Below are 21681 nucleotides of genomic sequence, written 5' to 3'. Positions count from 1 at the left end.
ATTGAAATGAGAAGATGTCAACTGCTTCAGGAAAATCAATACCTTTATTTTCATCATCCAGGTTGACTATAGCATACATGTCTTTTAATTCTGCCAAGTCATGAATTTTAATGCTGGAAAAAAAGAGGATATTTTAAATATATATGAGCTCTATGTAAAATTGTTTTAGTTCACAAAAAAAATTATAAACTGTGGAATAGATCAGAGGTCTCCCAAATAGGACATATAGGATAATACAGTGGGTTAAGGTAAGATAATATTAAAATTTTCTTCTGGTTAGGTTTGTTTGCTTATTTGAGCATATGTGGGCACAGGAAGGGGAGCAGTATCCCACTTAATTCTCTGATCTATATAGCTACTACAAAGGGAGGTTAATATTGTTCTGATGAAGTTTGAATAGGAGAACCTTCTTCTGAGCAGTTTTTTAAAAATTTTATTTATTTGTTTGTTCTAATTAGTTATATATGACAGCAGAATGCATTTTGACTGATAGCACCCAAATGGAACACAATTTTTTCATTTTTCTGGTTGTACACAAAGTAGAGTCACACCATTCGTGTCTTCATTCGTGTACCTAGGTGAGCAGTTTAATTATTGTAAGATGACACAAGTGCTGTTTATAACAGGTCGCCTTTCTCCCCTGCCCAGAATTGGTTCATACAAAAAGTGGGGAGGTACAACAGAAAGTGCATTAGATTTGGAATCACAAGGACTAGGTTGAAAGCGCTGAAAAAAATGGGGACATAATATTACTTCCTCAGCTTACTGGGAAGAATAAATAGGTCCATGAAAATGAAAGTCGTATAGCACAATACTGGAGCACAATAAGCATCATATTTCTTTCCTCCGTGTCTCCCTCTTTCTCCTCCCTCCTAGTGTTTTCCCCTTATATTTTCCCCCTGTTCTTTTCATTAGTTAATCTTTTTATTTTGAGAAAATTACAGACCCACATGCAGTTTTCAGAAGTGATCCCAAGAGAGTCCGTAAGCCCCTCCCCTCCCAGTGGTGACATCTTGGAAAATTATAGTATAATATCACAATCAGGTTACTGACATTGACATAATCCACAAACCTTATTTAGATATCCCCAGTTCTACTGGTACCCAGTGTGTGTGTGTGTTAGTTCTATGTAATATTCTAACGTGAGAATCCTGAGGTCCACAATCACAATGAGGATACAGATAGTCCATGACTACAGGACCCTTTATGTTGCCTCCTTCCTCCTCAGCCCCATCTTTCTTTTGCTGGGGTTTCTTGTTTGCATTGGTGCATTATAGTAATACATAATGGTGGGATCTGTTGTTTCATATTCACATTACTGAGGGTCTTTTGATTAGCATTGGAATGTTTTAACTTTTTTCATCCTTTTACTTTTTTTCTTAGTTATATTTGAAGTGAGTTTCTTACAGGCAGCATATAATATGGTCATTTAAAAATCCATTCTAACAGCCTATAAATGATATAACTGTATCGTTTATATTTAATGTAGTCTAGGTAGGTTTGAATGTAGATCTATGGCATTTGTCTTGTTTGTCTCCTCTGTCTTTTGTTCCTTTTCTCCTTTTCTTTCCTTCATTTATATTTGATTTTTTTTTAGTATTCCATTTCAATTTATCTATCATGCTTTTTAAAAAATCAGTTCTAATCAGTTATACAGGACAGTAGAAAAGTCTTTGATTCATTGTACACAAATGGAACAGAATTTTTTGCTTCTCTAATTGTACATGAAGTAGAGTCACACCATTCGTGAAATCACACATGTACCTGGGATAATGATGTCCGTCTCATTCCACTATCTTTCTTACCCTCTTGCCTCCCTTCCCCACTTCTCTTTGGCCCATCCAAAGTTCCTCTACTCATCCCATGTCCCCCTCCCATTATAGTTTAGCATCCAGTAATCAGAGAAAACATTCGGTCCCTGTTTTTTTTCGGACTGGCTTATTTTGCTTAGCATGATGTTCTCCAATTCCATCCATTTATCTGCAAATGCCATAATTTTGTACTTTTATAAATATCTTTGTAGTTTTTTAGTGGTTGATCTAGATTACAATATACATATTTAATTTTTCATAGTCTTTCTAGAATCAATATTTGACCATGTCAGGTGAAATATAGAAATCTTATTACACATGTCAACTTTTAGTCTCTCCTTTTTGTATTACACTTGTCCTGTGTATTGCATCTCTATTAGACTACTTTATAACTTTTGCTTTTAACAGTCACATTTATGTTAAAGAAAAATGTCTTATTATATTCATCCAGATATTTTGGTCTTCGTGTGCGTGTGCGTGTGTGCGTGTGTGTGTGTGTGTGTTTGTTACTGGGGACAGAACCCAGGACCTCATACATGCTATGCTAGGAAAATGCTCTACCACTGAATTACATTCCTTGCCAATTCTTCCTTCCTTCTGTTTTTTGTTTTGTTCATTTGTTTTGAGAAAGAGGTCTTGCTAAGTTGCTGAGGCTAACAATTGGTGGCCAGGACAAGAGAGAAAAATAAGAATGAAAACTCAAAAATCAGGAGATTTCCCCAATTGCCTCTGACCGTTAGGTCTTTCCTTTCCTATCCTCCTGCCTCAGCCTCCTGAGTTGCTGGGATTATAGGCTTGCACTACTGCGCTGGGCTTTTCCTTCATTCTTATCATCTCAAATTTCCTTCTGTCGTCTTCATTTCTCTTCTCTCTAAAGAACTTCCTTCAGCAATTATTTTAGATCAAGTCTGCTGCCTGGCAAGAAATTCTCTTCACTTTTTCTTATTCTGAGAAAGCTTTTATCTTCATTGCTAAACAGATAATTTCATTGAATACAGAATTTCAATGGACAGCGCCCTTATTTCAGCAGATTAAGAACACTGTGACCCTTCTGTCCTCCATACTCTATGGTGAGAAACTCACTGCCATTTAAAATGTTTTCTGTCAAGATTTTTTTCTTTGTCAAGATTCATTTCTTTGATTTTTATCCTTTTGGGGATCTGCTGAACTTCTGTAATATCTAGGTTTATGCTTTTTCCTAGAAAGAAGTTTCCAGCCATTATTTTGAGGATTCTGATGACTTTTTGGTATTGTTTCACAGGTCCCTAACATTCTACTATTTTTTTTTTTCAATCTTCTTTTTCTGTGTTCAGATTGGACATTTTGGGTTGATCTATCTTTAAGTGCACTCTTTACCCTGACCTCCACTTGCTATTAAGTTCACTGTATGTATTGGATTTTTTTAAATTCTGAAATTTCTACTAGATTCTTCTTTAGAAGTTCCATTTCTTTTTCTTAGGTGATCTTTCCAATTTTGGATTATCAGCCCTTTTGGAGTATTTCAGTGACAGCTGCCTCTGTACCTTCTTGGCATTGGTGTCCTTTGATTGCTCTTTCCCAAGTGAGTGGAACTTTTCTTGATTCTTCAGATGCCAGGTAATTTGGGGTTATATTCTGGACATTTTAAACATAATGTTTTGAGAATCTGTGTCTAACCTAATTCCTCTGGAGAGGGTTGATATTTTTGTTTTACTAGGCAATCAACCATTTGGGTTCAGGCCACAGGTTTCAAGCATACTCTGAGGGTAATGGCTTCAATGACAGCTCTATTTTCTAAGCTTCTGCAGTAGCATTTAGATGTGTCCATGCACGGCCCACTCAGTGGCCAGTATTGGACCTCAGTTCAATGCTTTGGTAAATGTTTACGATAAGATTTACAGGGGCTGGGGTTGTGGCTCAGTGATGGAGTGCTTGCCTAGCATGTGTGAGGCACTGGGTTAGATCCTCAGCACCACATAAAAAAATAATGATAATAAAATAAAGTTTAAAAAAAAAAGATTTACACATACAAGCTGAGGGGTAAACCTAGGAGTTCATAAACATCTGTTTCAGATTGCTTTCCTGAGTCCCTCCCTCTTTGTTTTCTGGTTCCTTGGGATTCCCTTTTTGGTCCTCTGGGAACCCTGGGGCTCTAGACACCCTGTACTGTCTGTTGTAGTTCCTACAACTGCACCAGCATCTGTGGGCAGAAAGAAAAATAAGCAACAGGGATTTGTTCCACTTCCTTGGGACCACAGGTCCTCTAACAGATGAAGGAGGGGACCCTCCATGAAAGCTTGAGGTGCCTGTGGGTCCTTGGTGCTAATGCTCTTGCAGGCTACTTGGTGGCCAGGGCAGGAGAGAAAAACAAGAATGAAAACTCAAAAATCAGGACATTTCCCCAATTGCCTCTGATCATTAGGTCTTTCCTTTCCTGCAATGTTTTGCAGCTCTCTGTGCTCTGATGCCTGCTTCTAGGATTCAGGCTACCTTGAGTCCTGCCTGAGAGACAGTGGAGGAGAAAGGAAGCCTCATTGTTGGTTCAGTGGTACTTTGAATTCTGACCTGCTAATATTTACATTTCAGAGATCTTAAATAGCTGCTCCATCACTCTCTCCAGGTTTTACAGCTGTGTACGGTAGGAGAGACAGGGTGCAGTGTGTTGACCTGATTACCTGAGATTGCCTATACTATTTTTAAGATTGATTTTCTAGTATATTCCATATTATATTTTTGCTCTGAGTATTAAAGGAAGCAGAGGATGAAGGAGTTCAAGAAATCTGCAAATGTAAACATGTTCTCAGAGTCCAAGAAAGTATGAATGTCAGATTTATCAGTTACCAAAGTCTTATTGATTTTCTTGAGTATTCTCTTTCCTATATAAACTTTCCTAGCGATATGCGAATATGACTTACCAGTTATCTCCACATGTGGCAGCTTTGTTAAGAGTCTGTGATATTGCAATACTGGTTAGATTATCTTTATGGTTGCGAGTCTGAAATACCTCATGCCCAATTTCTTGGAAGTATGTAGAAATGGCCACGAAAATGCCACGTGAAAAACCAATCATGATGTAGCCATCACCAAACCTGCAGCAACAAAGGCAAAAATATGGTAAAGAAAAAGAAATTTTTAAAAAAGGAGACTCATATATTACTGGTAATATGGGAAATCAGCAAATACCTTAAAGAATATAATTTATTAAGGGCCAACTAAATATCAGATAATATGCTAGGCAGTTTCACATACTTAATCACAGATTGTAACTCAGAAATGCTCTATAGAGAATGTTACAGGCAAAACTTTATACATATAATTAGTATGGAAAAACAATAGATTTCTTTCTATAATGAGCTTTTGGTACATACCAACTATAGCAGACAATACTGCCATAGCGCTGCTGAAATTCCAGATCAATTGGGCAATCTGGATCATTTATATTAAAAATACACAAAGTTTTCTTGCCAATCACCGCACTTATCTGTCAGAAAAGATCAGGAGACTGTGAAATAAATTACTTAGTAGTTCTTGAAAAGACCAATAAGCAAATCCAAACAGCTGAACCTAATTTAGGAAAACAATAAACCAAATTTCCATGTGCTACATTAGCATGATAATATGACTTAACAAAAAATGCATCTAGTGAGGTATATTTTGATAAGGGTCCTTGGCTTTACACATCTTTAACATATCCTTTGAAATATACTAAAATACCTTTGTGAAATAGCCTCCTTTCCTTTTTCTTTTGGTACCAGGGATTGAACCCAAGGGTGCTTAACCACTGAGTTTGTTTTGAGACAAGGTCTTGCTAAATTGCTGAGGCTGGCTTCAAACTCGAAAGTTGCTGAGATTATACATGTACACCATCACACCTGGCTGGAATAGACTCTTAAACTCTACACCTTTCCTTGGAATACTATGCAATGTGGGAGGGTAAGTCTGACATAATTTCACTGAAGTTATTTCATATTCAGAGTTTAAAGAGTCTTCCATTTTAAGAGGCCAATCTGCTTTTGAGCCACTGGGGATTACAGATCCCCACACTTCTATGGATGATCTAGCCTGGCTTTTTATATCATTACTTCCATCACTTGTAGGTGAGCATGGCTAAACTAGCATCCCTCTGCTACTAACACAAGTTAATACTTAACATAATTCTCAGTGGAAGGTATATTTGTGTTGGGGAGAAAAAAGAGCATGTTTGTTTATTTGACTTCATCAAGAGAGACACTTTGATATATTCCCTGATTCTAAGATGTCACCAATAGTAGTCAATGTCAACATAAAAATTGCTTTATAGGAAATAAAGACACATTACGTCATTAAATATATGCATGTTGATTATGCAAATCATCTGGATTTTGGAATATTAAAATGTAGAAAGGAAAATATAACTAGGTATTAAGGAATGAAAAATTACAACTTTTGAGATCTGTTCACCCAATCGTAGAGGAAAAAAGTCACAGAGAAATCATTAATCTCCCCTGTTTTGTTACCACATGAATGAACAGAGCAATACACCAACTGGAACAGAAAGTTATTCTCATTTTCTGTGATACCAGAGGTCAGCAGAGGCAAAAGCAATTTTCAGGCCTGAGAGACTGAGCCCTACTTTGGATTAATAAGTGACAAACATAATTTATTTCTCAAAACCTATCCAAGAAAAGGAAATAGCTATATTCTACAAAATTACCACAGTGACTTGGGCATGGGTTTGATTTAGAATTCTTACTGTGTTTTCAGTAGCAGCACTTTGGTCGCTGGTCTTTATCGTGGCAAATTGTATGTGGCTTGGCTCTGATCTCACAGATGTCTATAAGGATAAAAATATCATCACTGTGAACAAACCCAATATTCAAATTCTTTCTAGAGGACTTGGGGCTTACAGATCTAACAAGGCCCTGGATCTAATTCCTAAAACCCCAAAATACAAAACAAAATACCACATGCACAAATTCTGAATGTTAACAAATAAAAATATTTATTTTTTAGTTGTAGTTGGACACAATACATTTATTTTATTTATTTATTTTTATGTGGTGCTGAGGATTGAACTCAGGGCCTCACATGTGCTAGGCGAATGCTCTACCGCTGAGTCATAACCCCAGCCCAAAAGACAAACTATTTTGAGGAAAAATTTGAATATATCAGACCACAGAGACATTACTATATTACCTGTCTTATTGTGTCCCCCTCCTGGTTACTAACTGTAATTATTTTATCTTCACCACCTAAAGCAAGCAGATTTTCTGTACTCCAACATCCACATGTGATTCTTTTGGTATGTTTTCCTAAGGAAAAAAAAAAAGATGATTTTTGTATAGCTACATGGAGTTCTCTAAATAAATAAATAAATGAACCTGTGATGCCAGTCTGAAAATTTAGGTGATATGCCATGGGATTCAATAACAAAGAACTTAGAATATCTTCAAAGTAGTTAGTGTCTGCACAACCTTATTTAAAACAGTTTATTACTAAGTTGTAAATCAAGAAAAAGGTACATGAGGTTAATGCTCTTTCCAACTTTTTATCTGAATATAAGCACATAAAAAGATATTCTGATCCTTGACAAATTTTGTTTGTTTACAACATAATAAAGCCTGTAACAATAATGTCCTTAAGAGAAGTAAATCCCAAAGCAGTGATGTCATCTTTACTTATAATCAGCTCCACAATTTACCATGGTCTGGTAAATCGTGAAGTAGAAAGAACACTCACAGTTTTAATCATTCATAATACTTCATGGCAATGCTAAGGTGAAAATATGAATGAACCTGAGTTTCTTAGCTAGTAATAGTAGATAACCACTAAGGATCAGAAACTCTCTCTCAGCTTTCCAGTCAGCAAAATAACTCTCTCTCTCTCTGAAATAATAAAAGAATAATGAAATGAAAAAAAAAATATGTACATGCTCAGTATAGATAGTTTTTTTTTTTTTCTGAATATATTTGATTTGTGGCTGGGTGAGCCTGAGGATGTAGAACCCCCAAATATGGAGGGCCAACTGTATTCTATGGCAGGGCAAGAGCTTAGGCAGGGAGACCAACGAAGAGGAGATTGCAGAAATTCAGGTGGAAAATAGAGGTAATGAGACGGGCAGGAATCTGGGGATATTTGGAGGCAGAAACCAGAGTTTCTGACAAATGAGACATGGAAAGTATGAGAAAGAAAAGGGTCAAGGGTGATGTAAAGTTTGGCCTCACAATTTGAAATGATGAAATGTCATCAACAAGAAGAGAGAAGCTGTGGGTCAAGAGGGTTTTGGAGATATTAAATCTGAAGCATGTATTTGACATCTCATTGAAGATGTTGAGGAAGCAGCTGGATGTATGAATGTATGGTGTGGAAGAGAGATAAACTAAGGAGTTTTCAGGACACAGGGAGTACTTCAAATCAGGAGACCAGAGCACTGATGTGAAGAGAACATTCAGAGAACAGACTGGAGAAACAGAGATTTTGCTGATTGTATACTGAGGGACTCTGGTATACAGGGGAGGAAAAAGGACTATGTGAGGAAGGTGGAAAGATGCTCAAGACAAACTCCTTTCCTTACGCAAGAAAGGGAGAAGAAGGTCTTCCTCTTTCTTCCTATAAACCCAAAGGCCCTTTTGCTTCCAGTGCTCAGAACTCGGGTTAGCCTTACGATAAAAGCCAACCAGAGCCCCCACTGGTAGTGCTCGGGGCACTTTACACATTATCAACTCATTTAATTAACATTAACTCACAGTTAACATACTATTTTAACTGAGATGGGAACTGTGTTACAGGAAACTGGCATCATTTAATTAAACTCTTCTAACTTGGATTCATGCATATTTGAAACAGGCAAAGCAAGAACTGCTTGTATCTAGTCTAGTTCAAAAAAAGTAAGTGCAACTTGAACAAGGTCACAGATTCTTAGTTACTGCAAAGTGCTGACATCTCATGCAACCATCAGCTGCTATTAGAAATGGGATGGCTGGGTTTTAGAAAGAAAGTTAGGGGAAAAAAAGCAGAGCCACAAGTCATAGTCACCTGGGAGAAAGGCAGGTTTAAGTTTAACTCAAGGACCTAAAATCTGTAATTAATCTGAATCTCTTAAGGTCCATTTTACATAGTTATTAAATAAGAAAGTAAGCAGCATCAGTATTCATATTAAATTGAAGAGCAAAATAATGTATACATGACAAATGCCTTATTAAAAAATAATCACAGGCAATTATTTTCTTATACCTTGAGTGTCACAATTTGGGGGCTTAAAAGTTAGCTGATGGGATCTACCTGCAGATGAAGTGGGAAATAGAAAACGCTTACTCAAGTCAAAGAGATAATTTATATGATAAATTTGATTTTTGTAACTTCACATTTTTTAGTTTAATCTTTCAAATAGGTCAATGACATTACTGTTTAGCTGTAGAATTAAAAATTAATATTAAAGAGATACATAAAGGTGAAAATAATGTGAAAGGGTTAACTGTCCTTAATGGAAAGGTACTCAAGTATTCTGTAGGTGCCATTACCTCTGGAGTTTAATACCTTTGTTAGCAGTAAGTTATAACTTTTTCTGGCCACCTGCATTAAGCCCAATAGTTCCACCAGTCAGCAGAATGTTGTTAACTGAAAAGAACCAATACTGCATCTTCAAGGGTATTCAGAGGGCACAGGCCAGGTGACCAAAGGGTGGGGGATTCAAAGAGCCTGAAACTAGGTCAGACAAGAAACAAACACTCCCTAGCCACATACCTGAGGCAAACAGAACTCAGCCCAACACCTAGATTTATTTATTTATTTATTATTTTTTTTTAGTTATAGATGTACACAAACCTTTGTTTTGTTTATTTATTTTTTTTTTTTTATGTGGTGCTGAGGATTGAACCCAGTGCCTCCTACTTATTAGGCAAGTGCCACAATCCCAACCCCCCAACACCCAGATTTAATTGGTGTTTGGACAGAGTGAGGTGTCAGAATTAGGAATCTGGATATACTTCATTCAAGCAATTTCCAAATGTTTTGGTTCACCTACTACATGGACTAAAATTGTTACATTATAACATGACTAAAGTTCACCTTGAAAGATACAAGCTGGGTGAGAAAAGGACAATTGGAATCCATGTCATTATTGTCTTGATGCCCAAAGACATCGGCTGACCTTAACCCTGGGAAACTCTTAGTAAGCAGTGAAGAGGGATTTTCTTGTTTAACTAGCTGTGAGACTGAAGCAGGGAGGGCCTTCCTGTTACAAAATTTCCTTTGCAATATCAAGAGAATATGAGTCAAAAAATTTACATTTAGGTAAAGCATCTCAAATATTCGGCAGTGTTTCCAGCTACAACCTACCAAGGACGGGAATCTTTCGAGATGTCTGATGATTATAAATTAGCAAATTTCCTTTAATAGTTCCAACAGCCAGGAAACTTCCAACTTTTGCCCAAAGAAGGAAAGACATTTGATCCCTGTAACATTAAGATACAAATTACTAAACAATTCACCATTATGACCTCTAAATAATCCTTTCAAAATGTACTTCATGAAATAATCTTAACCTCTGCTCAGAAGCTAAAGCATGAAATTATAACTTAATGCTTAAGGACAAAAATTAAGTGCTAAAGAAATTTTGGAGATGCTATAAGATGATCTTAGGATCAGTCTCAAAATATAAATATATAATGAATATAGACTTCCAGTTGGTTATGATGTAACCTCAAATTTCATGGAATGACTCTTGATATTACTTCACTAATGATGGGTTTACCATTAATTGTTGTAAAAATCTTAATGGATGATGAAACTTTGTGCTTTCACAAAGTAGTAGTAAAATAACATGATATATTGAATTGGAAAAATCACTGGGAATTTGTGACTTTTAAAAAAAGATATATCTTTTTGCTGTCTCTGTCACTATTAAGAATAGCTCAGAAGCAGGTAGAAAGCACTTTTACCTGCTACCAGTTATAACATGCAATCTAAGATTCATGGGTTGGACTTTTATATAATTCCCTGTGAAAGGTAATCAAGGACTCTTTGGGAAATAGTTCATTCCACATATTGAGAAAAGAAACCACAATGGGTCTAGATCATCAGCTTTCAAACCCAGAACCAACAGCATCACCTGGGAACTTATTAGAAATGCCAGCTGTCAGATGACAACCTCGAACCACTCAGTGAAAAACCTGGGCATGGCTGGGGTGGTGGTAGTGTTACCTGGCTCTCTGTGTTTTAATAAGCCCTCTGATGCAGCTACATTTTGAACACCACTGACAGACCATGCTCCTGTTTTCAGGAAGAGCACTCCTCCCAAGAATGTTGAGGGTAGTAATTAAAAGACAAAAGAGTAAGCTTAAAGAGGACTTCTCAAGCTAAATTAGGAGAATTTGAGTGTCAAAAATTATATACTTAAGCTGGGCGGGGTGCACACGCCTGTAATCCCAGCAGTTTGGGAGGCTGAGGCAGGAGGATACAGAGTTCAAAGCCAGCCTCAGCAAAAGGGAGGTGCAAGCAACTCAGTGAGACCCTGTCTCTAAATAAAATACAAAATAGGGCTGGGATGTGGCTCAGGGTTGAGTGCCCGTGAGTTCAATCTCCAGTACCGCCCCCCGTCTCAAATTATATACTTAATTGATACAAGTTTGAAAAGATCATAAAAGTATGATAAGAATATGAAAAGTTAGTTTTAATAATATGTGAATATGACAAAATGTTTAGTTAAAAATTAATTTCAGTAAGTAAAGGGAGTACTAATATACCAGACTGCTGGGTTCTTCTATTAACTATATATTTTATAAAAGACAAACATGAATTTCTCTCTACCTGTTTAAGCAGGTGTAGCAGCCATGTGACTGTCTCTCAGATCTCTGGCTGCAGAGTGCAACTGATCTAGGGCCCCAGCTGCTCAGCACTGGAATCTATCACCTCCATGAGTGGAGCTATGCTTTGCCATGGACTGTTTCTGGATAATGACTGAACAAGACAGGGATACTCCAAGGTCCATTCCTGGAGATCCAGGACTCCTTAGCTTCAAAGATTCCCCCTAGGCCCAGCTGAACTGTCTCAGAACTATGCTACAGTCAAAGATGTCTCTATTCTCTCTTCCTTCCCTTTCTTTCCCTAGGGCTAGATATGCACTGGGGTCTCACAGCTCTTCTAATGTCTTCTCCCCCAGCCCCCCAGGTCCTCTCATAGGTGTTCCCTTAGTAAATCTCTTATCCAGTTAATGATATCTTGGAATCTGTTTCTCAGATCACATGAATAAAAAGAATGGTGATCGAGTTAAATAGTAACAGACAAGAGGGCATGTGTAACAAGGACAAGGTCTGATCAGCATCAGTGCTCATATTCCACAGGGGTAATGTAACACTGGTCTATTCAACAGTCGATCGGAACCAACCATCACACAACCACCCCCTATAAAGAGGGTAAACAGGGAGTTCTAAGAAAATCAAGGAACTGGATATCCTGAAACGAAGAGCTAACTGAACAGGCTCTATCCTTCTTCTCTTAGGAGATAAGGTCTCTAGAGGGGCCTATAATTTACAAAAAGATAAAACATACATAAATTCCCAATAATATTAACAGATCATGCCAATGTAGAATAGTCTTATGTTATCTATGGTCAAGAAAAACTTCACACAGTAATCACTTGAGTGGGGCATGTAGCTTAGTGATAGAGCATTTGGCTAGAATGCATACCCCAGTACTAGGGGGGGAAAAAAAAAAGACAGGTAATTCTAGAGAAAGGCACAGACTACAAAACTCTGCAACTTCTATGGAAGGTGTGGGTTTAGAAGAATCTTACTGATGATATGACAACTGAAGATCAATCAAAAAACAGACTAAGCAGGATAACCAGTAGTCAGGGCTGGGTTGCCTTGGGAGAGGCAACCATGTGCCATGATCTAGCCAAGAATGGGTTGGTTGATGAACCAGATGTTTTATGTAGGGTTCTCTCTGGAAAGATGGCTGTATCTCAATTATCTAACCGATTACTGCTGTAGGCCAGTATCAGAGTAAATACTGGTTTAATCCTAAGAAGATATAAAAATATAGACAGCAAAAATGAAGAAATGATGTTAAAACAGTTTTTTTTAGTTAAGTAGCATCATAGTAAGTTTTTAATAATCCTATTTGAATATGTTTTGTTTACTGTTTAAGGTATTTGAAGTGCTCAAAAGAATAATTTCAGATCAAATTTGTAGATGGAATCTAAAATATTTAAGGGCATGTAAGTTGAAAAAAAAAATTTACAAAATTTTGATATTCCAACTTAAGAGTTTCATTTTAACATACATACATACACAGGATTTGCCTTTACATAAAGATCAAAAAGTAGCAGCTATATATTTGTATATATAAAAGTTCTTTAGACATTAAATATTAATACCAAGAGCAAAAATCCTAAATTTTATCTTAATGACAATTATAATAACATCTACCATTTCTTCAGGTCTTAATTTCATGCCTGGCCATAACACTCATTTAAACATCACAACAACCCTGAGATGATGTGGGGAAATGAACTCTGTGGGACATATCAATTAGTAACACCTGGAGATTAGTTATACATTATTCTCTGGGAGAGAGGGTGTGGCTTCACTGCTGCTGTGCTTGGTTCAATAATCGGTATTCAATGTTCATAAACATTCCCTTGAGTGAAAGTGTGACAGGACAGAGTGTGTAAAATCTTTCTTTTTTTTTGGGTACCAGGGATGGAATTCAGGGGCACTCAACCACTGAGCCACATCCCCAGCCCTATTTTATATTTTACAGGGTCTCACTGAGTTCCTTAGCATCTTGCTTTTAATGAGGCTGGCTTTGAACTCTCGATCCTCCTGCTTCAGCCTCCCAAGCCACTGGGATTTCAGGTGTGCATCACCTTGCCTGGCTGAGTGTGTAAAATCTTTCTGAAAAGTGATGCAAGCCCAAGTGCAAAAGGACAGGGCAAAAGACAAAGGTTCTTAGACTTATGAGACTTGGCACTGGGTAGAAAGTATCTTCTACAGCTCTGTGACTCAAGAGCCACATTGTAGGGTCAAAGGACACTGCACTGAAGTTACGTCTGGTCTGGTTCTGCAAGGCCAACTTCCTTTCTCTGGTTCTGTTATTCCCTAGTAAATAAGCTGGAAATTTATAATTTAAATTTACACTGTTGTGTGTGATCTCTTCCTGCCTGCCTGCGGGCACATGAAGCCATCAAGCAGATATCATACCCATTCCATAAAGAAGAAATTGAGGCTTAGAAATCAAGCAACTTGTCCCAGGTCAACCTGATGAAGTTTTAGTTGCAAATACAGGCAAGTTTTTCTTTTCCATATGGTAAAAAGTGTTTTCTATTTTAGCAGGGTGTGTGATTTATTCTCTCTACCTTAGAGTTTCTTCACTTGGGAACAGCCCAACCTTTTACCCCACCCTTCACCTGGAGGGACTGCAATACCATGTATGGCCTTCTCTGCTTCATTCAGAGACCTTCTGAATGGTCACTGGGGGTATAAAGGGCCTTACTCTTTTCTCTGACATGACTGCTGTGAAGAATAATACAGCCAAAAGTGAGTCTGACTTCAAATGAAGTCAATACAGAGAAAGGAAGAGCTGAGAGATGGAGAGTCTGGACTGCATTATTAGAACGCCCATAGACAGCTATCCCTGCAGCCAACTCCATCTCCAGATTTTCCCATATATATTTGATTTCAAATATCTTTGTAATTTTTTCATGGTTTTCATTGAAAGCAACTTTTCAGAAGCTATTTTCATTTTATAATTATAACAACTTTGTTTTAATAAGCTGGTTTAGGTTAGGATTATATAACAATAACAGAATGAAATGAGATTTTTCATTTATAAGAAAGTAACTCAAGTCATCTTTAAAATGAACTGCTGGCATCAAACTTACAGATACTCATGTTTCTAAGTGAAGACTAACAAAATAAAAATGTTGGGAAATGCTAATTACCCTGATTTGGTCAGTGCATGCTGTATACTTGTGTTGAAATTTCATGCTATACTCCAATTATATGTTCAATTAATTGATGTTAGTCAAAAAATAAAGTAAAACCAAAGAACTGAGATCACCACTTAACATAAATAAAGAAAGAAAGAAAGAAGGAAGGAAAGAAAGAGAAAGAAAGAAAGAAAGAAAGAAAGGAAGGTAGGTTATCCTTACCTAATGCCACTGTCTAGTTGGCTGGTTTTATTTGTGTTGGCATCCCAGAGATAAATGCAGCTGGTTTTCTCAGCAATCACTGCTAGGATGTCTCCATCTTTATCCCAATCCATGGCAATACAGTTACTTTAAAAAAAGAGAGAGAGAGAGCAAAACATTTCTATACATTTTTTCTTAAGCAGGGGGAAAGAAATTGAAAGACCTATTTGTGACTTTTGTTTACCACAAAACCATTCAATCTATTTTGAACAGGTCATAACTCCAAAATGAGAAATGTAACTCTCTATTGACTGTTTAGTTAATATTAACTTCAGATTTTTGTTGAAAAAAATTTTAAATTTTATTGTTAATACCATTTAATTTAATATAATTATACCTAATGAATTAACAGATTTTCTTGAATCCTATAAAGAACCTGGCCTTCTGGGAAAACATACTCATCAAACACCTCCATCAAATCACACCTAGAATTAACAGGTAATTGTTACAATCAAGTTTTGAAAGTTTGTTTCAGATTTACAGAGAGATAAAGAAGGCACTGATAAGAAATGAAGTTATGTATAAAGAAGTTGAAAATACGGTAGATCAAGGTCATGCAGATGTAAGATCACAAACAATGTGAAGACTGAATTCTGAAGTGGTAAGAAATGTTATTTTCATTTTATATCTTGATAGAATAAGAATTCACTTGAGATCACAACAGAGTTATAAACTGTAAATGCTCTATTTAATATGATTCTTTGTTTAAGATTATTCCAAAATGTTTGCTATAATTAAAAAAAAATTTTTTTGTAGATGTAGATGGACAGCATGCCTTTATTTGTTTATTTTTACTTGGTGCTGAGGATCGAACCCAGTGCCTCACATGTGGTAGGCAAGTGCTCTGCCACTGAGCTGCTGCCCCAGCCCATTAGCTATAATTTTAAAACTTTGAAATTCATTAAATTCTTAAGAAAATAGAACTTTTCCTCCCTAATACTATTTTTCATGTTGAGGCTCTTTGCTGTTAGGTATTGGCTAAGCCATGTTTTGATTTACATTTAAGTCGGGGATTACTTCTTTAAAATTTTTTTTTTTTTTTTTTTTAGTTATAGGTGGACACAATATCTTTTATTTTATTTTTAATTATTTTATGTGGTGCTAAGGCTTGAATTCAATGTCTCACACGTATTAGGCAAGTGCTCTACCATAGAGCCATAATCCCAACCCCTCAAGATTTTAATTTTCCATAACATCCTTAGAAATCTTGGAAGTATGGAAGAGGGAAGCTTTTAAATTGTTGATAAAATCACCTGCCCATTAAAGACTTAATGTATAATAGCAATTTATTTATCTGGAGATAATTTTGGTCAAATTAAACTATCATAAATACAGCAAAAGAATTCAAAAGAAATGATGCCATTGTGTAACCAAACCTGATGTTAGAGATTAGACAATTAAACTCATGTGATTTACTCAAAAACGTTTTTTCACGGAGTGCCTTATTTTAGACATAAAGACTGTGACTGCTCTGATCTCTTGTTTCCCAGATTGTAGAAATCAGAATCAACAACTGAGAGAATTGCGAATCCCAAAATGGTAGCCCACTACGTGAGTGCAGCAGAGCAGGAGGTGTGAAAGGCTGAGACCAAGAGAAATAAAACTACCTGGTTTGCAAAAATGGTCAATAAACCACAGAAAACAGATGTGAATTTTAAAAGCATAGAAGCAAAAGGCCATTTCAGTGAAGGACTCTACACATACATACATAATCTTAACTACCAAGACTATCTGCAGAATAACTGATACAGGTAATGATTACAGTGAATCATTAAAAATGCCTAAATCGGTGCTGGAGTTGTGGCTCAGCGGTAGAGTGCTTGCCTTGAATGTGTAAGGCCCTGGGTTCGATCCTCAGCACCACATAAAAATAAATAAATAAAATAAAGATATTGTGTTCAACTACAACTAAAAAATAAATATAAAAAATGCCTAAATTATACTTATGATTTCCTGAAAATGGATAAAAGCATGTGAAAAGTAACTATTTTCCAACTTATTGGAGAGAAAATTACTAAAATAGATGCAGGTTGGGCATCTCTAATCTGAAAATCCTTATTTTGGACTCATTTCTGATTCTGCATATCTCATTAACTACTATGTCATAAAGAAAATAAATTCTTTTGGGGCTCCAGTTGTGCAACCAGTTAGCATGCAGTAATTAGAAGAAAACAAATTGCTCTGTAAATGGAGAAGGCAAAAGATGAGGGTTATATATAGTTTATATAATTTTATTTGATTATAGTTTTAAGAAAGTACTATGTTTTTTAAAAAAATCTTTTTAGCAAATTAAAAAAATATATATAGGCAACAAAGCTTGTACTTACCCAGGTAAGTTAATTTCACTTTTTTTTTGGCCATGGCGATCAAAGATTTTTACTGTATGATCAGCTCTGGAGACAATTAGAATATGAAGACATGATTTGATTATTTCTTTTATTTATCTAAGTATATAAAAAAATTAAGCTGCCACTCAAATGATTTCAGCATTCTTTCATGGTACTTTCATAATTTGTATCTAAAAAGTTATTGCCAGAGAAAAGGTTCTATGAACTGTGATGTTAACAGAGAGAAAATATTCATTTTCCCACCATACTACTGTCACACAAGAACTTCTACTGGTAGAACAGGTGGTTTGGTTATATGGGCATAATAGAATTACTTAAAACATTCACTGGTTCTTACCCTGTTGCTGCAAGATAGTTTCCTGATGATTTTTGCCAGGTAAACAGTATCGGTGAGCCAAGCCACGTCTTTTCTAGTAGAGAGAAAACACGCTAAAAAATAAACACAATTTTTATATTTTTAAAACATATACAATAAAGTGTTGGTCAGAAAACATGTCAAAATGTGATCATGAAAACAGTAGGGTAAAGGTTGGTGAAATCTTATGTTAGTGCTTATCCCTGCCTCCTCTCCCCTCAAAAAGCAATAAAAACACAAAAGAAAACACACCAAACACAACCAAACACAAGTGGTTAATACAGTATGGGCCTCAAGGTATAAGAGAATATTATAAAACTTTTTCCTTTTTTTTTTCTTTTCTGAGATGAATTTTCCTAAGTTGTCCAGGCTGACCTTGAACTTGTGATCATCCTGATGACAGGTGCACCACTGCACCAGGATAGCCTTTTTAAAAATCTTTTTGAATGTTAAATTTACAAAAATGTATAATTTAAATTTTATAGATGATGAGATTAAAATAACTTAAGTTTGAATTTAGTTGATTATCCATTGAACTCTTGGGAATTATATTTAACAAAATTGCTTTCTGAAAAAACATAAATGATTTTTAAGATAGACATAAAAATGTCTATATTTTCTTTCTTTATTCTCTCACTATCTTATGTTTACTTCATTATTAAGTGTTTAACTTGGCTATTGGGTGAACAGTATATCAATTGAAAATTTTTCATTTGTCTAATCTAGAAGTGGTGTGTCAAATATGGAAGCCACAAATCACAGGTAACTATTGAGGATTTGTAATATGGGTAATACAAATTTACATGTGATATAAGTTTAAAATACACATTAGATTTCAAAGAGTATGAAAAAAGATTGCAAACTATCTCATTGATAATTTTTATATTGACTACATGCTGAAATAACATTTTGGATATACCAGGCAAGATAAAAACATACTACTAAAATTAGTTTTATCTATTTCTTTGTCATTTTTCTTAAATATTTAGTTTTTAGTTGTAGCTGGACACAATACTTTTATTTTATACATATATTTTTATGTGGTGCTGAGGATCGAACCCAGAGTCTCGCAAGTGTGAGGCCGAGTGCTCTACCGCTGAGCCACAACCCCAGCCCTTCTTTCTAATTCTTAATGTGGCTACTAAAAATTACATTGACTCACATTGTACTTACTATCAACCAGTGCTGATCTAGGAACATAAACTTGAGTGAAAAATTAGATTTTAATACTAAGTTACAGATTAAACAATGATGCCCTGTATCTAGGCATACTATCACTACCACTACTAGTACTGCAGGAAACACGAATCAGTGCAACACAAAACTTTCAATCCTCTAAACACCAATGAGCATTTCCTATGCCAAAGACAAGAGGAAATACATCTCTATTGAAAGCAGGAACCTGCTAAATCATTCAGGTTTGGTAGTGCATGGAGACTCATGAAGGGGAAAACAAGAGTATTTATAAAGTTTTACTCTTGCAATTTGTGACTGCATTAGCTGGAAAACCCTTTATACTAGCGAGGAGTCCTTAAATTTGAACTTTATTACCTTTATGGCAGACCTGCCTCTGGCTGTGATCTTACACATTATTTTTCTTCTGTGGAGCTCTATAGATACTCTAAGTACAACGCAGAGGAAAAAGTAATAGCTTCACAACCAAAAAAAAAAAAAAAACAAAAAAAAAAAAAAACAAGATTTAAATTTTATTTCTCGCTTATTAACTGTGGGACTTTAAAGCAAGTCACTGAAATTACTTCAAGCATAGAATTCTCAACTGTAAATCGAGAATACTTCCTTACTTCTAATACTTCATAAATTGTGAAGTATTAGAAAGTATTAGCTTTAGAAATATGAGTTACGACCACCAATCTGTCAATTCCAATTTCCACACAAAGAAGGGTTGGACATCTAAATTAATTTTAAATTGAGCCTTCCAGGTCTTTGACAGAGGAGGACGGGAGGTATTGCTGCGATAAATCGGAAGGGTAGGCAGCTGTAGCCAGTGATCAGGGAATGGGGATTATGAGAAGCCCACGACTAGAAAACCTGCGTGCCGAGGATGATGCGCCCGAGACGTGCGCGTGCGGGTGCCGATTTCTAGGTGAATAAAGTGCTCTCGCGACCAGGCAATCTGTAATCGGGACCAGTCACCGGCGATGCAATTTAGGACTATTCTTTCGGAGACTTTTCATTCTTTTTAGGTCGCTGGGCAGTAGCACGACTTGCCAGGGATTAGCCCCACGAAATGATGCAGATCATGACACCCGACTGAGTCAACTTCACCGTGGCCCCTTCTTTCCGCCGTGAAGTTCGGGTGTCTTCAGACCCAGTCTGCTCATTACAAGTCGTGGCGGGGTTCCCTCTTCCCGCACCTCTACTCGGTTCGCGGTTCCAGCAAAGAGAGGCCTCTCTCCCCGCCTTCTTCTCTGCTGTTTTCTTTTCTTTCCCCTGCTTCCTTCAGTTTCGCCCCTGCCCTCCCCACAACTCCAGAGAAGGGGAGGGGGCCCAGACCCTCTCCTCACTGGGACGCTTAGAGGGTCTGATGAAGGGTCAGTGGTCGCGTCTTCCCACCCCCAGGATTTGTAAGTTACTTACCTTCATCTCAAAGCTCCAGCAGCCGCGCGACTTAGAAAGTGCGCAGGCGCACCGGGTCTCCTTCAAGAGGGTACCGCGTTCCCGTCACCCAGGAGACCGAGCGAGCAGCGACCAATCCGCGAGCTCCATAGGAGGGCGGGGCCCGGAGGGGCGGGGACTCGAAAGAGCCCTCCACTTCGGGGAAAGGTGGGAGACGCGGCTTGGGTCACATGACATGGGCGGAGTTAAGTCCCTCGAAGTTGGGCGTCCCGGGGTCTTGCAGTGACTCCTCTTCCTGCCTGGGCTCTGATTGGGTGAAATCCAGAGAGTCGTCCAGGGGAGGCCGGCTCTGTGAGCCCTGGAATGCTGCTGCTTTTGAACCGCCAGTGACTAAAAACCCGGTGTAAGCACAAAGGGACCAGAGAAGTTAAAGCCGGGTAGGGAAGGGTCGGGGAAGAAAGAAAAGAAAAAGAGAAACAAAATGTTGGCTAATAGGAAGGGATTGTCTCATGGGCCAAATATTCCTACACAGTCCGTCCAAAAGACAGTCTCTTTCAGGAAATAGAAATAGAGGAGTTCTTTCAAACTTATTCAAGAGATCAGCAATTACACCAATACGAAACCCAAACAAAGCCATAATAAGAAACACACACACACACACACACACACACACACGCACACTGGGGATTGAACCGAGCGATGTTTTATCAATGAGCTACATCCCCTATCCTTTTATTTTTTGAGACAGGGTCTCACTAAGTTGCTGAGTATCTAAGTTGCTGAGGCTGACCTGGAACTTGCCTCTGCCTCCTGAGTTGCTGGGATTACAGGTGTATATCACCATGCCTGATTCAGGCCAGTATTTCTTATGAAGATAAATGCAAAATTCTCAATACAATATTAGCAAGTTGAATCCAACAATGTATAAAAAGTGTTATATGCCATAATTAAGTGGAATTTGTCTCAGGTATGCAAAACTGATTCCACAAAGGAGAGCAATTGATTTAATCCATATTGACAGGTTAAAGAAAAATCATGATTGAAATATCAGTAGATGCCAAAAAAGTGTTTGAGAACATCTAATATCCATTCATTAAAATTTTTAATAAACTAGGAACTGAAGGGAATTTCCCAACTTAATTCTCCCCACACCCCAGCTGTCAACATAGTGATGAGAAACCCTAAGCTTTCCTAAGGTCAGGAACAAGGCAATGATATCTCTTCTTGCCCCCTATTTCAACATCATAATGGCAGTGCTGGCTAATTCAATAAGAAAAGAAATAAAGGGTAGACAGGAAAAGAAGAAAAATATGTGTCTTTCTTTGCAGATGATGTGATTGTCTGTATAGATAATCTGAAAGAATGGACAAAAAACAATCCAAAACAAAGAAACCTAAACTAAAAATATATCCTGAACTAATAAGCGATTATAGCAAAGTT

The 21681-nt window shown here is 37.0% G+C and overlaps 1 protein-coding gene across 1 annotated transcript in view; it reads right to left on the bottom strand.

The window, feature by feature from the left end:
- Positions 1–20295, bottom strand: part of Wdr19 (WD repeat domain 19) — a 71245-nt gene extending 50950 nt beyond the window's left edge. The window contains exons 1-10 of the mRNA XM_076864455.2: positions 20263–20295; positions 17647–17738; positions 17289–17354; positions 14923–15048; positions 10107–10222; positions 6966–7081; positions 6523–6603; positions 5159–5271; positions 4706–4879; positions 43–113 (exon numbers count right to left, since the gene is read on the bottom strand). Coding sequence (XP_076720570.1) covers positions 43–113; positions 4706–4879; positions 5159–5271; positions 6523–6603; positions 6966–7081; positions 10107–10222; positions 14923–15048; positions 17289–17354; positions 17647–17738; positions 20263–20268 — 961 coding nt within the window. The 5' untranslated portion in view covers positions 20269–20295. The remainder of the gene's footprint in view (positions 1–42; positions 114–4705; positions 4880–5158; positions 5272–6522; positions 6604–6965; positions 7082–10106; positions 10223–14922; positions 15049–17288; positions 17355–17646; positions 17739–20262) is intronic.
- Positions 20296–21681: the final 1386 nt, after the last annotated feature.

The sequence above is a fragment of the Callospermophilus lateralis genome, chromosome 8, assembly GCF_048772815.1.
Source record: "Callospermophilus lateralis isolate mCalLat2 chromosome 8, mCalLat2.hap1, whole genome shotgun sequence".
NCBI classification, from domain to species: Eukaryota; Metazoa; Chordata; class Mammalia; order Rodentia; family Sciuridae; genus Callospermophilus; species Callospermophilus lateralis.
This window is presented reverse-complemented; position numbering and strand designations above follow the sequence as displayed.